At 39.9% G+C, this 18,043-nt stretch overlaps 2 protein-coding genes across 3 annotated transcripts in view; both read left to right on the top strand.

Annotated features, from left to right (window-relative positions):
* Nucleotides 1-8,594, top strand: part of LOC135801951 (nucleolar protein 4-like) — a 40,406-nt gene extending 31,812 nt beyond the window's left edge. The window contains exons 4-12 of the mRNA XM_065315487.1: nt 4,601-4,655; nt 5,263-5,337; nt 5,460-5,608; nt 5,736-5,879; nt 6,331-6,537; nt 6,594-6,740; nt 6,808-6,986; nt 7,050-7,234; nt 7,304-8,594. Of these exons, the coding sequence (XP_065171559.1) occupies nt 4,601-4,655; nt 5,263-5,337; nt 5,460-5,608; nt 5,736-5,879; nt 6,331-6,537; nt 6,594-6,740; nt 6,808-6,986; nt 7,050-7,234; nt 7,304-7,467 (1,305 nt within the window). The 3' untranslated portion in view covers nt 7,468-8,594. The remainder of the gene's footprint in view (nt 1-4,600; nt 4,656-5,262; nt 5,338-5,459; nt 5,609-5,735; nt 5,880-6,330; nt 6,538-6,593; nt 6,741-6,807; nt 6,987-7,049; nt 7,235-7,303) is intronic.
* A 274-nt stretch (nt 8,595-8,868) lies between these two features.
* The window catches only part of LOC135801922 (uncharacterized), a 114,328-nt gene continuing 105,153 nt past the window's right edge, over nt 8,869-18,043 (top strand). Inside the window, exon 1 of one of the 2 annotated variants that reach the window (XM_065315443.1) lies at nt 8,869-9,006. The gene's annotated coding sequence lies outside the window, so the exon portion shown is untranslated. Of the gene's footprint in view, nt 9,007-12,654; nt 13,143-18,043 lie in introns of those variants that run through there. The other variant, XM_065315442.1, reaches the window with a different exon arrangement.

Here is an 18,043-nt window from a genome sequence, read left to right as displayed (position 1 = left end):
GTGTTTGTTGCTAAAAGTAAATATTCGTTTATTGTACGCATCGACGGCTTATTCCGCAAGCCGGGAATGAATATCGTTCGGTCTGTGTGCAGTGTGCGAACTGATAAGCCGTTGCAGCGCGTTATCGGTCACGGAGAGTGCGAACGACGCGTCCGCAGCTTCTGCTCGATCGCTTTTCGCCAATCGGACGGATCACTCAGGCGACTCGCTACAAATAATCGCGCAACAACCAACTACTCTCCGCCTGGATATATCTGGCATCTGGTTATACTGGTTTCCAGCTTAGGCGGATGAAATTTTTCGCTTTAATTTTGCGCTGCGCGACCGCTCCCTATCACTCGGAGAGGACGCGCGTACGCATTTTTCGCGTCGCGCGCGCACGTCGTGGTTTTGTTTCAGATGCGTTTATTTTAGTCTAGTTTTTTTGCCCCCACACATAACGAAGCCGGGAGCCATCCATGCGCGACCCCACGACGGTCGCTAGTAAATTAATCGAGTCGGTAGCTGAAGTGGCTCGTCGGTGTGTGCTGAGTGCGCCGCAGGAGAATGCAATTCCTTCTCCTTTAGCTCTCTGGCGTCGCTTTGCGATGGCCATCGGCGTGCGGTTGCATTTTCGCGAGCAGGCGCCCGAACGTTGCGTAACGTATTTTCGCGCGTCTTGTGTGCGTTTGTGCATGAATGACGAAATATGTAAATGTTCAGGTGAGGCGGCGTGTTTCTAGCATTATTAACTCAACAGGTGCTTTTAAACGTTGCTGTCTTTCTCGTCGGATGTGCTCGCGGCGCTCGCCTATGAATGCGAAAACGTCGCGTAGTTATGTGTGCGTGATTATGTGTGTATGCATGCATGGATCTTAGTGTATGCGATGAAATTGCTTCCACTCTTTTTTTGCGTGCGAACGGCGAAATATAATTGTGCATCAACGGCTTTTATTACGATATCCATTTCCAATTATAGTGTGTACAGAATTTTTTGGTTATTCAATTGTGCCCACATAAAAGATTTTTTAGGCTTTATTATTACGTCACACTTATTAATTACGCGAAGATGCTCGTTCTGAAATTATTAAGTTTCGACACATTATTCTCTAGTTAAGTTAAGCAAAAGTACATTTTAAGTGCAGATAAAAATTTATTGTTAGCAACTTGAATATTATTTAGTTAAATTTGTTTTTTGCTAATAATTTTTATCGATTTACATGTTAAATTTATCAAAATATTTTTGGAAATATCAGAATTACAATAATAATTATTAAATAATATTCAGGTATTAAAAAGTTTGATAAACAGCGATTCCAATTACTTACTGATATTAATTGTGTGTTACTAACTGAACAATTCACTCATAAATGTTTCTGCGTTAGTATCATTGTGAAGTTAAATAGTTACAACACACAAGATACGACAATGTTAATGATTGATGTGCAAATTGATATGCTTCAGTGTGTTTCGACCAAAATCGTAAAATTGAAATGTCTCCGCATGTTGTGCGATGGCCGCATGCGATTTAAAGGCCCGCAGGTAAAAGTCGAACGCACGTCCGAATAATTTAAGCAGATTAATTACCATTGTTAATCAATGAAGTTAAGTCACACATATGCGTTGCAGCGTGTTCGATGTGTGCCACGAGCGCATTGCTGCATGCGATGCAATGTAATGCGCCCCGGTGGTGGTGGTGGCATGTTCTCTGTCGTCGAATGGCGCCCTCCTTCCACCATCCGACCCACCGCTCCCACGGCCCACGGGCGCTGAGGGCGAGTGCGTAGGCCGGGGGCGTGTGGGCGCATCTCGCCCGCGGGAGCGGCGTGTGGCATCCGACAGCGCTGCCGTGGGGTGGGGACCGGGCCCCCCGGGCTCGTAAGGGATGTGCGTGCACCTGCCTCGTCCCGTGTGCCACCCGGATCGATAACCCGGCCCCGGCGAACCGGCCCTCACTCGTGCACGCGCCGCGCCAACGTGGGGTGGCGGCGATGTTCGGCGCTGCTCTGCGTTTTACTAACACACTGCCGCCCCCGCCACCAGCACTCCCACCCGCCGCTGAGTAATATCCGAATAGTACCAATTTTTATTTCCACCGCAGCTTGCTTGTTTTGTTGAGGAAACAACTTGCGACGACGCGGCGCTTAAAAACACCATCGAACGCGAGGCGCGCTAGGTAGATTTACAAATGATAAGGTACGCATTGCAATATGTAAATGTTCGTGCGGGGGACGCGACACCCACATTGAAATTCTATATTAAACCCCCATGCGGTTTGCACGCGCTCTGTTCGCACGAAAAACGTCGTTACGCACTCCGGTCACGTGCAGATATGGGTTGCTTTGATGTACGTGTTGATGCGCACTGAAATGCCAACGAATTATATTATTGTCCTCACTGTTTTCCAACTTTCAGCGTGCAGTCAATTCGTTTCTGTGGTTACGCAGGTTTTGAGTAACTCAAGGTGCAATTTCATTAAAAATTCGAACTGGACGCTGAATATTTGCGCAGTTCAACGCGCCGAGCATCTGCTCTTGCCAATCTTCACATAGCAAGCAGCAAAAGCAGCACGGCAAAGAACCGCAGTAATAAAAGTTCGCATCCCGCGTCTTCGGCCGCGCCGCGGCATCGACTATTGGAACGCGGTTTGGACGGGTACTTAAAGATGATATTTGCAAAAAGTCGTCTTCTCGGCGGAGCTCTCAGGGACTCTCTCGTTACCGATTTCGCTTCATGCTCGTGATGCGCCGCGCACAGTTTCATAACTTCATCGGGTTATTCTGGTTACACTTTGGCAAGTAACTGGACGTTGCAGGCGATTTTTGCATGCATCGTTAGACGAAAAACGCAACATAGTCGCCGAAGACCGCCGGTAACAGCGCAAACAACACAAAAAGTAGCCCGAGAAAAGGCGCAACACAAAAAGAGGCATTGCGTGCACGACCATCTGGTGTAATTTACAGTTTAGTATTACCAGGAGTACCAGTATTACATTCGACATCGTCGGCGCGAAACGCACGCCAGCAGGACATGCCGTATACCCTTTTGATATGATTAAATTTGGTATACATTTTTTTCCACAAATAAAAAAACACTTATTTACCACAAAAATTAAAAAAATTAAAATTATCTATATCATCAGATTTTTACTTTAATATTAAACAAAAATATTCCGAACACTAAAGATTATACGTGGATAATACCACAAATTAAATTCATACGCCGTACGTAGGACTTTTTCGCTGCAGTTTCATCGCATGTCATATTTTCGTACACCGAGTGCAGCTAAGTAAGGCCGTGTTTGCTCGTGTGTGTGGCCAAGTGAAGAGACTCAAAAACGCGACTCTCGGTGGATGGTATCATTGGGTTTGCGGCGTGCCTCACACGACATCATCGACTCGAATTGCAAGTTGATACCGCCACTCGTATCCACACACTCGCGCTCACTTCGCCGTGCCATGCTGCTGCGCACAGATTTTCATCATCCGGCCGCCGCCGTGTACCACCGACAAGTAGGTAAGCGGGCGTTTGTGTGTGGGTCAACGTACACGTACGGCTCACGCTTCACTCCCAAAGATTTCGGAATTATCGCCGCCGAACAAAGCGTGCCGCGCGTTGGCGCAAACAAATTTAGCACGTGCGCGGCGAAGTGACGGAGACGCTTTCTTGAACGCTCATTTGTGCACCGGTTTTATTAGGTCACGTTGATTAAAGCACCCGACGCAGCAGTGTTTTTTTTTTCATTCGCGCCTTTTTTAAGAATCTAAATAAAGTTTGACGTTAATGGCTTCCACTGCGGTTGCACCCATTTGTAAATGTTGAGGAAGGTCACTGCAAACGGATGTGCCTCTTCCGTATGCGTATCGCTAATAGTAATGTCTATATCTGTATATGCATTCATTATATCCTGATATTATTGGCCGATAGAACGAAATTCTATTGTTAAAATTCAATGCCGCTCGATTTGGAATAGAAATGAAAAAGCGCGGTATTGGACTTGTGAACTTTTGCCATAAGTGGTCATGCGAAGGATCAAATTGCGCACGCTGCAAGGTTTGCGAAAGGTGAAGCTTGCGATCATTCCTGTGACCATCAAATTCCATAATTCCAATACAAAGGTGTACATTAAAAGACGTCCAAACAATAACAATTGTGGCTAAGTGATTAGATAGTCCATTTTTGTTTTGTTTGGTTAGTTAATTAAGAAACCGAAGTATTTTGCCATCATATTACCAATTCAAATGATTAAAGTGTTTATTGACGGGCATTTTTCTGGTCACATAGACAATGGAAGCGACGCGTATGCAGGTTACTTTTGTTTGTAGCGTAGATACCATAATAGAATGTGGCAGCCGTGCATAGGCAGAGCGGCGTGGTGAAATGACCTAGACTCAAATTGCATTCTATTGAAGTAACGCACACTCGAACTGCAACGTCAAGCCGCGATAAAAACCTTTAAATGTTTTCGCGAACGCAGCGGAATCAAGCAGGCAAGACAAAAACACGAATCTTTGCCTGATCCAAGATTCAAGGCTTTAGCTAACCGCCAATTTGTACGAATGCTTTTCGAATCGAATATGTTCAGAATATCGATTTTAATTTTACTATTCTATTGTTTCAGGAAAGCTTGTCAACTCCGGAGTCCTCTGAAAATAACGAAGAGGACCATTTTGGAGGTAACCACAACAATTTGTCCTGATAATCCAACATTATTGTAACTTCACACATGCGCTACGTGTTTTAAAACAAACTTTCGGTTTCATACGATCGTGGATTACAAATTTAAAAAGTCGTACAGCCTGCAAATTTATATATAACCTCAAGTTAGCAGAGTTGGTTTGCAGTTCCGCACACTTCTAGACTTTTCTCACATGAATATATGAACCGTTTGCTTTCTTCCGCTGTCGTTCATTGTTGCGAAAAAGTAACAAAACGCGTTCGACCAAGGGACGGATGAGCCCGCGTTCTGGTATCGCTGCAGTAGCAATGCCACTTCTCTCAGTTTTATTTTTAATTGCCGTGTTCCGGTTCGTGATTACGCGGTAATTAAATCCAGCTATTAATTAGGCGTCTCCTCTGTTTTCCTTTTCTTGAATGGCGCGCACATGAGTGCTTACGTCTTTATTATATTTTCACACATTCGGACGTCTTTCTCACAACTACAACTTGCGACTTTTTGCAGTTTTGCATTTCTTATTATATCAGTATGATTGTTTGACTTGTTTTATTTTTAACTACCAACCCTGCTAACTAACACGTGTTTTGATTGATTGGCTGCTGCAGGAACCGGCATTATGAAAGATTCCGACAAATTCAAGTTGATGCTCTTGGCATGGAACTACCACAATCAAGCACAAGGTAAACACACACCCACACGCACGTTAAAGTCCAAATTATTAAAAAAATGTCGTAAACAATGAACACTTTGATATTAATCAGTAACAACGAGGACAGTGTTTTAATATTCTTGGCGTTTTCAGGTGGAAACAATAGAAATGGCACCGGAGAAGTTCCAGACTTGTCGAGCTTAGCCGGAAGTGAAGAAATGGCGGGGTTGTGGGCACAATATCACGCTTTAGGACTCGCCAAAGGTGGCAAGGCAACTCCACCAGCACCCAGAGACCAATCTGTAAGTTTATGTTTTAATTTAAACGCAAATTGCACTCAGTTGAGAGTTGTTCTATTTTTATTTGCATGTGTATTTTGCACCAGCTTTAAATATTTCAAGATTAACGATTTTTGCGTTGGGATTTTAGAGTCCAGTCAACGCTGAAACCGGGTCCGCACACGACGAGACGAGTTCAAGCGGCAACAAGGAGGACGAGGATGACGACGACGACGAGAGCGACGATAAGATCGACACACAAACGCACGACCCAGAAAGATTGAAGGCCTTCAATGTACGTATGCGTCGCATTGCAACACTTGCATATCGCTCCTTTTCATTTAGCACGCTGGCGAAATGCTCGCATATTGCGCGCAAACACACCCTGAAAAAAATGCAACGACGCATCGAGTGTGTTATTAAAGTTGCGTTAGAGTTTTGCATAAAATGCATTCAAATGGAACACACAGTTTGGAACATGTGCATTTATTTGAATATGAAATTCACCAGCAAGTCAACAAATGTTGTAGCTTTTGCACGGATTAAATATAACAAATTTTACTATCTTTTGTTACACGCGGCGCTCTTGCCGCCGACATATGAATGATTGATTAGGTACCGGTGTATGGAACTATTTATTTATGTAAATTGTATATCATTAGGCGAATACGTTTTCCCACTCGTCGCCAAACAGTTATGTGTTCTTTGTTTCCTTACGTTTATTTGATTAAATATTCACGTTGCAGATGTTCGTGCGGTTGTTTGTCGACGAAAATCTGGATCGCATGGTGCCGATCAGCAAGCAACCGAAGGAAAAGATACAGGCCATCATCGATTCCTGCACACGGCAGTTCCCCGAGTTCGCCGAGCGTGCCCGCAAACGCATCCGCACCTATCTAAAGTCCTGCAGGAGGAACAAACGTGCGCGGGATCCGAACTCCGCATGGGATGCCGTAAGTTTTACAGCCGGCCCACGCTTAAGTTGAGTGAATAATTAATCTTATCGCAGACCCGGCCGACACCTGCGCATCTCACGTCCGTGCAAGCTGAACAAATCCTAGCGTCCGCCTGCGAGAATGAGAGCCACAATGCGAAGCGAATGCGTCTGGGCTTGGAGCCCGTCAGCCAGCCGATGCCGCTACCGCCTGGATCATCCGTAAGCACGCCTCTTCGAATTGTCATGCGAGTGTTTGTTTATTAACGCGCTCGATGTTTGTTTTCAGGCGACCGACACGACGGCGTCAATTAACCGAGGCTTAGATTTTAGCACTAGCACACCGGTGAAATTGGAAACGGATGCCGTTTCCAGCGTCTTTCCGTCGTCCACCACACCTTCGTCTACACCGAACTCCATTAGCAAAGGGCTCGCGCTCACGCCAGACATTAAGTCAGGTTCATTAAGGTGCGCATAACAACATGAAGCTAACAGCGGAGTTATTTACTTGATTTTTGTTTTGCCAAGCAGCGTTTCGAGTGCTTTGGGTTCAAGTCCAATGAATGGCATTGGAATTGCCAGCACTGCTGGCTCGGCCGCACCGACAGCGATGTACAGACCAAACTTCTCACAAGCGTTCCAACGGGCAGGACCCTACCCGCTGTTTCCCGGTCAGAGTCCTTTCACTGCAAATTCCGGAGGACTTCTAACAAATGGTATAGTATTGTATTACTGACGATCTGAAAATATCTTTATTGTTGTGGTGTTTTCCCATGATGCTTCAGGTCCTGCCGATTTAAGTATGAAGCAGAAACCTCTGCTTAACCACAAGCTTAGCAGCGGGGAAATGGCGGCGGTGAGGCAACTGATAACGGGCTATCGCGAATCGGCGGCATTTCTGCTCCGATCCGCCGACGAACTGGAGCAGCTGCTTATACAGCAACAATAATTCATCGTGGACTTTTCGAAAACTATTTCTTACTTCGACATGAGCTTGCATAGTCATTTGCCATAAGCGAATCGTTTAGTATTGTTAATTGTTTTTCGATACGAGTAATTAGTAAAAGCACTGATTTATAAATGGGACGTAGGAGAGAGGCGTGTGAAATGCAGTAATGAGCACAGATACAAGTGTCTATTCTAACTACTTACTAAATTGTGCGATTGATTGAGTGTTTTTCGATTATTAGCAGGGTTAGCGGAAGGTTGACGGAAGTCGCGTGTACTTCTTCGACTTTTTTCTAAGTAATTATAAATGAATAATCAATATTCTTTGAATGTACAAAAGTTTCCTAAACTAATGAAGATGAGAATTATAACAAAAATTATATATATTTATTTATAAATTATAAAAATTAGATGGAGAAATTGATAAACCTAAAAAGATATTGAATTTATTACAGGGGAAATGTTTATTATATTTGATAAAAACTCTAAATGTTGAACGATTATATTATTTTAAAAAGGCTAATTAATAATATAAACGGTGTGTACCAAAGATGCTAAAGAGAATTTTGTAAATATTTTAAAAACTACACTATATTAACGAGTAATACAACTAGTATTATTGCAAACAACAAAATCTTGGAGACTATAAAGCGAAATTCATAACATGCAAGATCGCCGACGACTCATGTGTACATTTACGTTTTTGTAAACTTACTTACCTAGAGTACAAGTTTGTATTCTTGACTCGAATAATAAACATTTATATCACACTTACTTTTGCATTTGTCTGCAATTACTTAATGACTAATATCGAGGCAAAACTACAAATAACTTTTTGGAGGCAAATAATTCTAGCGATCTGAAAAAAAACATGTTTCTGTGATTGTTGATAAGTGTTGTAGATATTTATATATATTATCCGCGAGATGAAGCGATATGGAACCACAAGATTTACAAGTAATTACTATTTATATTCTTAATTTCTGTTTCAATATAAGTAAACGACAAACACGTTTTGTATTGGATTTACGAACGATCAGTGGAATTAATGTATGTATATTTAACATTCCAATGTACTTCTCAATGTATATAAACGATAATATTATTGATATTAAAATATTAATAACATTTCCGGTAATGCTGCACTGAATTTAATGAAATTCATTTCACCGAGCACTAAGTACCTTCTTGGAAATAGTGTTTAATATAATAATATTTGCCAAAAATACTATAAAAGTAAATTTATTTCTCTATTTAATAAATCGTTCCCATTGCTCTATAATTTTTACAAAGTTCACAAACGGTTACATACAATTTCAAAGGGTGTATTCTTGGTTGCCTATAGTCAAATCAAGAGTAAAACTGGTTTGACACACTACTTTGATATCAGAAATACTGATAGTGCATATGGCCGTAGATCCTACTCAGTACGCAGTCGAAAGTATTCCGCACCGGTAGTGTTTTAATGTGGAGGGCTGTTCCAAGGGAGAGATTTTCTCGAGGGTCGTCAATCTACCATGGTCCTACTCAGTTGTTCACAGTAAGTACAAACTTAACAAATTTCGGTTGCACGTTAGAAACATATATCTATAGGTGTGTGATGCGCATGTGTTGGTGTGATGTTTACCACGTAGAATTTGCAATTCTTTATCTAGTGTTATTGTATTTGGAGTGGAATTCTCCACGTTCTTTCCATCGTATTCGCATACAATTCTTAGATCGTAACATGTTTATCATTGTAATTTTTAAATGAGATTGAGTAAACGCATTTTTACATTTATGGAATGAACGGATTTTCGGATGAATTTAAAAATCGTAAGTGACTATAACAGGATTCTGTTAAATAGAACGTTTTAGCGTATAAGCGTATAAATAAATACAACTGAATATATAATATTGATAAATTGCAACGAAACGAGAGTGTATACGAACACTCGCAGTTACTTTCGGAGTCAAGTGCACACCTGATGCATGTCCCCAGGGATAGTATGGGGCTATATGGAGTTACATTAAGAATATGTTACTAAATATTTCAATTTGTCAATTCTGCACCATATACTAGCAATACCATTATACTCCGATAATATGCAATATATAAACGTCTTGCTCAGGGAAGCCCTACACAACTTTAAAATTATTAAGGGTATAAATTAACTTAGCGATAACATGATGTAACAAAACTTAACAAATCGTCTCCAAGAATCCAAGCTTTATACATGTTCCTGGAATACGTTGATTTGTATGCGTTTTCCGCAAATTCGTTTAATAAATATCGACGTTTATAAATAAAAGACGAGCCAATACCCGCAGCGCCCTTCCAACCAACGAGCCATGAACAAATATTACACGAAACGCATGCGAGCCGCGCTCTTGCTTTTATTTCGTCAAGCCGAAGATTATATTCGCCGAGGTGCGCACGCTAAAGAAAATTAAGTTTCACGTTATAAATCTTTTGAGCAAACATGCAGCACTTTCTGCGTTCATGCACACGCCTCGCGCACACAACTGCACGCGTGAGGGGTGTACGTAAAAATCGTAAAACATTTTATATTTTCATTTGTTGTGCCGTATCCTTCGCGTCGCAGAGCCGAAGCTTGTCTTCGATGCGAACGCGTGTCTTTAATGCCAGCGAGAGCTGCTATATCTCATTAGCGTGCATGAAGTGCCATACACCTACCCATATTAATAGTGCCAGCCTTGCCCATATAATAATAATACATCGTAAACGTATTTTACACGTGCGGTAAATATATCAAGCGCACGTATGGTGGAGATGAACGATGCACGGTCACGTTTAGAAGTCGCGCTGGACACAGCGGGGCAACATTCGCGCTCGACGCCGCTTTTTTTCACCCGACGAACGTTAGCCTCGCCGCGCGAGCTTCAGCTCTTCAGAACTTCAGAGCTTTAGGACTTTATCCGATGCAATTCATAGCTATGCAGTGGCATGTGCAGAAAAACATACCAATTCTTTCTGTTTATTTGATACTAATTATGATTAAATCCATCCAAAATTTAATTTTAAAAATTATGCAACCAAGTAAACCTAAAAAACAAACTGAAAATCATTCTGGGAGTTAATTACGTATATTGTAGGATTTTAAGAGTCATCTTCATGCAAGTATCAGGAAGAAAATGATTATATAACTCCCGTGTGTGTGAAACTAAATCAGTACGTCGCCGTAATCTATTTTTACATGAATCTAAAAATCCATTGCGATTTGCAACGAGTAGCATACATGTAATGGAGATCATGGGGTCGGTTTGTACCGTTGTTCTGGTTTACTATGCTCGAGACAATCGCTTCCCATAAGGTTGCATTATATTTTCATGCCGAAAACAATACGCTGCGCGTCGATTGCGTCACGGTTCATTACGTGCAGAGGCACGATGTCAAAACAGGTACAAGCGTTTGGGACGCGCTAGCAAGGCGTAGACGTACCGTTTTTAATTATTACATAATAAATGGAATAGACATTATGGCCTTAATCTTTTGCTGCGCGCGTAATGACGGATAGTGACGAAAATTAATTAAAATCAGCGACGCAGCGCCGCGCTCAAGAAGAGATGCAACTTCTAGCATTATTTTGCAATTGATGTAGATTATAATTGTACTATAATATTCCGGCTAGAAAATAAAACTCTCGCTGCGCAAATGCGCTAACGTGTGTGCAATTTGTCTATTCTTACGCGATTTCGCGTTGTTTAAAAATTCCAGCTTGATGTGGCAAATGAAAGGATGCTTCTGCATTTAAAACATTGAGAAATTTAACAGATTTAATTACGGAAATTACAATAGAAAATTTTTCGTTTTTTAAAAATGGATTCCTGCGTAGATTTTACGTTTAAACGCCAGCGGAAGCAGCGAGTATTAAAAAGCTTGTGCAATTTGACGAGTTCCTGTTAAACATATTCACGCTTCACGTATTCTCTTCTTTTCAGTAAAAATCTACGTAAATAATTGAACAATATGACCATTGACCATTACACATTCACACAATAATCCTCACATCATTCACTGATTTTACGATATCACAAAACAAAACACACACATAACGTTACCAGACCAATAAAACACAACACTAAATAATACAAGGAAGAATGAAATAATGGCCGATAACGCCGAAATTTGTTGTCGCGCACGGGCCACCATGTATTGTTAACACTTGCTTTTAACATCTTTCACAAGAAGCAAAGATATCGCTCGGAACAAGCGTCGTTGCAACGCAAAGCGATAAAGGAAAGATATTGAAGGCAGGTTTATATGCCCACGCCAAAAATTGTCGATGCGAGATAAGCGCCTTCAATGTTAGAAGAGAGAATTTACAGTTATCAATGTGAGCTGCACAATTACAATACATTACAATGTTTTAAAATCTTTCTGATGTAAAAACCATTTACATAATTACGTGGTTTCATACTTAACTATAAACAAGGATGTGTCACAATATTATGACAAACTGTTAGACTTTTTTTTTTTAAATTTACCTCATCGACAAAAGAATAAGGATAATAATAATATTGGCATTGCCAGAAATTTAATTGCGTGCAGAAATGACCTTAAAGTTAGTTTTTAGGCGGTTTTGTTTAATTTTGAATCGAAATTTAATTCGATAGTTCCTTTTTGTGGGCTTTGTGTTGAAACCAACGTTGCGAATGCTGTACAATGAAGTTGATGTGACATTGTCAATTAAATCCCGCAGCAAGCAAAGTTTGTAACCCTTTGAGCGTCACGAAAATTTTCAATTTAATTTAACAGAGCAGGACTCCTACAAAACGATAAAAATTTTATGTTTGTGACTTTAATTAAAATACTAAAAAAATAGTTAATTATAAAAACGCTTTGTTTTCTCTGCTGGTGAAATAAAATTGCAGCGGGTACATAGTAAATTACACATGAGAATATTTTTTGTCTGTTAATGGTACTCTGATGTTGGTCATCGGTCAGTTGAGCGAACAAAAACAGTCGGAAAACGCAGTCAGTCAGTCAGTCAGTGTTCAATAACAATGCCAATTTATTTTTTGCGAGCTTACCGCGGCGTTTACGTCTTTGGTCCAGCGGCAGACGAGCAGACGTCTATCGAATGCGCGCGCGGTAGCGACGAAGAATTCTGTCGTTAGCTGTTAGTTCACCGCTACGATTCGAATGCTTCCACTCCGCAAACTCGCGCAGAGTGTGAGCGCGAGGCGCTCGGTGTTCGCGACGTACCTCCGCAACCAAGACGGCGACTCGCCACTCAGTCAAACGCTAACCGTTCGCGACAACGGAAGCGAAACTCGAAACTCTTCGACGCTTACACACCACGCTGGAACTAAACCTAACAGTTTCATAACAGTGTTTTCTCATACTCGCAGCCCGGTTGCAATCTGGTAACAGACTTTTAATGACCGTTTTCGAAATTAAACATTTGTAAATTTCGCGAGTAAACCGCTTGTGTGCGTGCATTCCGGTGTTTTGCATCGAGCGATCTTCGATACTCCAATGTCGGTTTGTTCACCAAAACAAGCACGGCGCGTTCAAGTGCGATAAGAAGTTTTGTTTATGTGCAATTCTCAAGGAAACCACAAAATTATCTCGCCCCGTGTGTTGACTATTCTCTGGCGCAATAAAAGTGTGAAATTTATTTGCCTGCTAGATTTTAGCATAATCCGCCAACTGATTTGAATTAAAAATTGGTAAGTCCACTCAGCTGTATTATTCTAAACGTTGGTATTCTTTTATCTTTCAAGTTGCTTACTAATATAGGAAATAATTATTATTATATATTGAAGGATATGACGTCAAGTTATGGCTATAAAATATTAACTTCTTTGTGGTATTGTTTAGTGGAGCGTAGAGTAGTTAGAAAAATACTAAACGAATGCTCGAGGAGACCGCTTTTCGATTACATCCTAGGACACCTACGTGCGAAATTTAAAGCCACATTAACGCATTCACCGAACGTAATGACTGCTTTTTTTTGTGCTTGTGCGAAGCAAATCCTTCTTCGTGATTATTCCTTTGTGTGTAGGTGAGTGTGGCGCGCGTCTGTGTATTATAATATGAACAATTAAAAGCAGATGAGTGTTAACAATGCGAACAAAACGAGAAACTGATACGCTGTGGAAAAGGTTGAGACACAATCGAAAGTTACAATCGGATTGCAATCGATAGCAATCGCTAGTTGGATGAAAGATACAAGATAGTTTCTCGTCCATTGACAATGACACAATACGTGCCAATGTGTCAATTTAATCGCCGGTAATTCCTATGCGATTACATTGCATTCAAGACACGTTAGTAGCTTTTCCAATTGGATTGGGAACGGTTTAATGGCAAACGAAACGAAAAGTAATTAATCGAGAGTAAATACCTTAATGCCTATAAATTTTGCGTAAATATTTTGTTATACAACAAAAATATTGATTTTTGTGTCAGACATAATTACACAACAAAACGGAATGTGATTTTTTGGAATGTTGATGAGTTATCGTTAAACTGATGATAATTTTAGCGCGAAGGTGACATTGAATGCATGATGCATTAAAACTAGCGTCAATTTCGAAGAATCACCGTCATCGATGGCGAGATAACCACGATTGGTATTCATATTTGTTTCTGAATTTCCATTTCACTGTTTGTGGAATTCCGAAACTAATTAGTATTCCATGTGTCGGCTGGTTTTGAATTTACACGTTTTGTCTACACGCTGAATGCTTTTCTCTGGTTCCGCGGAATGATATGAATGGTTAGATCATAGAAACAGATTTCCAGTGCGTAGCGACCAGACCTCACGCAATTTGTCATTTAAACTGTTTACAATTTTTGGTTGAATTTTTGTTAATTTGAAAATCATGTTTTTGCTTTATGAATAAAACATATTTCTTGTTTTGATAATAATTAAAACATTCGGTAACTCTCGTGATTAATTATTTAAAAATATTGCGTAGGGAAATTCGACTCAGCACCAACGATTTATATAAATTTGTTTACGCATAAAAATGTTTATAAATTAAATACATTTACGTTCTGGTTAGGCTAAACGGTTTTAAATTGATATCTATAATTTGTTGGCGCAATAATTGCACATTTCATAATAAATGAGATTTAATGTGTTATTATCGGTGTCATTGCATTTCGCAAGTCGCTTAATGGAGAGAGAACAACGCCCAAGAGCATATTAATTTATTAATGCAAACGATTAAAGCGACTACGAATGAAACAAGAAAGAAATTCCGGGCCGCGTCTCGCGCCGCGCTAAATTAGTTCACTAAACAACGACTATTTGCCACTTTCAACTTCCAGCATCCATCGGCATGTGGCGTGTCCGCGAGCGGCGCATAGTGAAAATTTTTTACTCAGCAGCGTGCGCGCGTGCATAAAGAAAAGGAAACTTATTACGAACCGGACAGGATGAATAAATATATAAATATCGAAAGCGAACTCGTAATGCGAGATTTTTGTTTCTTTTCTACTCGGCGACTGCTGCGATCGTTTGCTATTATTATATATTACCACATATAACGTAACTAGGTATATATCTATATCTATACCTAGAACGGATTGAATGCCGATTGGATCAACTTCCTTTCAGACGCAGGACGCATCCTCTCGCGACGCCGGCATAATTTTATCTTATTTTGAGTCATTTCGCTTCGTTATTGCGAAAGTGCATGAAGACATCAGTGACACGTAAATGGACACGCAGATCGCGTTTTATTGTCCGGCTTGATTTGCATGCGCGCAAGGATTCCCTAGAAACGTGTGCGCATTCGATTGGGATTTGTGTAAATTCTCGTTAAAAAGTGAATCGGAATCTTGATGTTGGGAAATTTGCTCAAATGCTTGGTTTTACGCCATCTTTGTTTTGTAAATTTACATATTGCAACATCATGTGTGCTCAGTGCGCAGGTAATTTGTGTGATTCTAATTTAATTAACTAATTGCGGGAATTAGGTCGCGTTTAATTTGATTTTTCTCAACAAATTGTGTAAATTAAAAAAAACTTAAACTGATTCTGAAGAAGCAAATATTAATAATAATAATAATGAATAAATCACACAAGAATATTGAATAATAATAATATATAACAAGCTTATGACATTACAAGACGTAGGCAATGCAAGAGATTATAATATAATTATGGTAATATGCAAACGAACAACCAAAAGGAAATAAAACTAGAAGCAGAAAAAAGTGTAGCACACGCTCTGGGCAAATAACAAAAAAAAAAACAAGTTCGAAGGTAATCGAGGTATTGTTTCTTCTCAGCAGCTATAAATAATCCGATTTTTATGTGCAAATTGACAACGCTGTAACAACGTTTGATTTATGCGCGTCGTCGTGAAACACTGCGAAATTTTTGCGCACCAAAAGCACACACATACTCAGTAAATTCCAACTTACATTTTAGCGAGATGAGCACCGAAGAAGACAGAACACATAATGGTATAAATCATCATTTTTACATGCGCTTAATTAAAATGTTTTTGCTTCTTTTTATAACTACGGCGACGATAGCGCATATATCCCATAATGCGTCCCGAGAGCAATTACAGAAAATTTTCCTGCGGTATTTACATAGCCAAAAGGCGTTTTTTGACGTACATATCCATCGAACACTCGCTGCGGTTGTAAACTCGATGGCAAAAGAGTTTAATCGTTAGTGCGGATGCCTCTCGCGTACCTACCTGTACGAATTAATCTCATTGTTATTTATGCGCGCTGCTATCGCAAGCGCACAGCCACGCCGTAATTACATTAATAATCGTACGACAATAAATAATTTGTTGCTGCATTGGTCTGATCCACCAAAGCGCGACGCGTCGCAATGGTAGCCGAAGATAGCAGCGGCCGGTAAGCAAATTGAACTCGCAACTCGCGATAACTTACGATTGGACGCGATGCTCGACTACATCCGCGGCTCGCACGGTGGTTTGTTTATAAGCGAGTTCACTGGACCTTAAAGAGTCAATTATAATTACGAAGAAATGCATTTGCTCGTGCTTTAATATTGTGCAATTACAAGTTATAATTATTACTGTTTTGTGACTGTTGCGCTCGGTTTAACCGGCGCTTCCACCAACACACACACGCGACGATTAAGTGTTGTATGTTTCAATGAGCAAAACGGACAAATGAACAATGAGCAATTAGAAATAGGCACACTCCCTTTTTGAGCATTTAAACGATGGATATTATCAGTGCATTACTCGCTAGTTTAAGCGTATATTATTCCTACGGTTGTAATTAACGTTGCATAATTAATATCCATCTAGGTAGTGCTCATGCGTGCGCAGTATGAGTCAACGAGATATTTGGTTATTACTTTCACACCGTGCGCATTATTACGCCGCAAGTTCAAGCAATTAGTAAGTTGGTAAGAGGTTTGATGCGTTGGAATTTCGGTGAGTCGTTGTTGAAAAATTTAAACAGCTTCGGGGTATTAGTGATAGTTGAAACATTCGCCAATTGTATACGGATCAAACTAGACTAGTTATTATTTATCACGCGTGTCGAGTGTTTCTGCGTATTTGACACGCGTTCATGTTGTAGGCATTATTTTATTTCTTCTCGGAATGAATATGCATATTTGTGGGGAGGTTAATTTCTTCAGGCTTTGAAACAGAATCTTATTGGTTTTATTAAGGTATTATATGTTCTTACATTTTACGGATCATTAATTTTTTAGGTGGAACTTAGTGCAATGTGCAAAGGAGTTAACAACTGTTTTTTGTGGTTAATTTTAATTTTTTGAATGCAAACGCATTGAAAATTCATGAAATTGCGTTTTGTATTTTCCTCAGCGTTTAATTTTGAATATAAAGGACTCCTGAAGCCTCGCAGGATTGATTCATGACTTGAAATTTAAAAAAAATATATATATGTTAATATAATCCTAAAACGCACAATAATCATATTTCAAGTAACTTTATAGCTCTTTGAGAATTGAAATACAAGAAACTAACTGGAAACCTCCTTAAATTACAACCATATGAATATCCGTAGCTAATCCACAGCCCACCTTGTTCGTCCAAGAGTTCAAATGTCCAGAAAGACGAAAACGAACGAGGAAGTAATTAGTATTTTCGCTTTCAGATTGCTTTATGATAATTGCTTAATTAATTTATTACTTGGCATTTTTTCAACAAGTTTATAATTTCATGCAATTAATTTTGCTGAAATCGGCGTGCGCATTAGCAATTTAAATGCTTAATTCGTTTCTAAACAAATTATTCGCAATTTTCAGAATCCTAACGTTCGCAGGATTGCTTAATTAATTAAACGCATAATACCCACAACTAATTGATATCCCAAAGTGATATGTCAAAATGGCAAGCGGAAAATACCACTTTAACTTGGTTTTACCTTAAATATTATAATATAAAATAAAAACAATAATTGGTGATGTGTGCGATGTTAAAACTGTTAGAGATTCGTTTGAAGCAATATTAGGCAATATCATTTTATGTTGTGTTTTTTTCGGGATCCGATTAAAGTGAAATTAACCGTTAAACGAGAATATTATTCAAATTGTTCACATGCTTCGCCAGCTAAATACTACAGATATATTTTTACATAATAAGCATCGATTTCA

This window comes from Atheta coriaria, unplaced genomic scaffold, assembly GCF_025399875.1.
Source record: "Atheta coriaria isolate IRGN ID8LTWV9N9 unplaced genomic scaffold, Caltech_Dcor_3.1 hic_scaffold_14_pilon, whole genome shotgun sequence".
In the NCBI taxonomy this organism is placed as follows: domain Eukaryota; kingdom Metazoa; phylum Arthropoda; class Insecta; order Coleoptera; family Staphylinidae; genus Dalotia; species Dalotia coriaria.
This window is presented reverse-complemented; position numbering and strand designations above follow the sequence as displayed.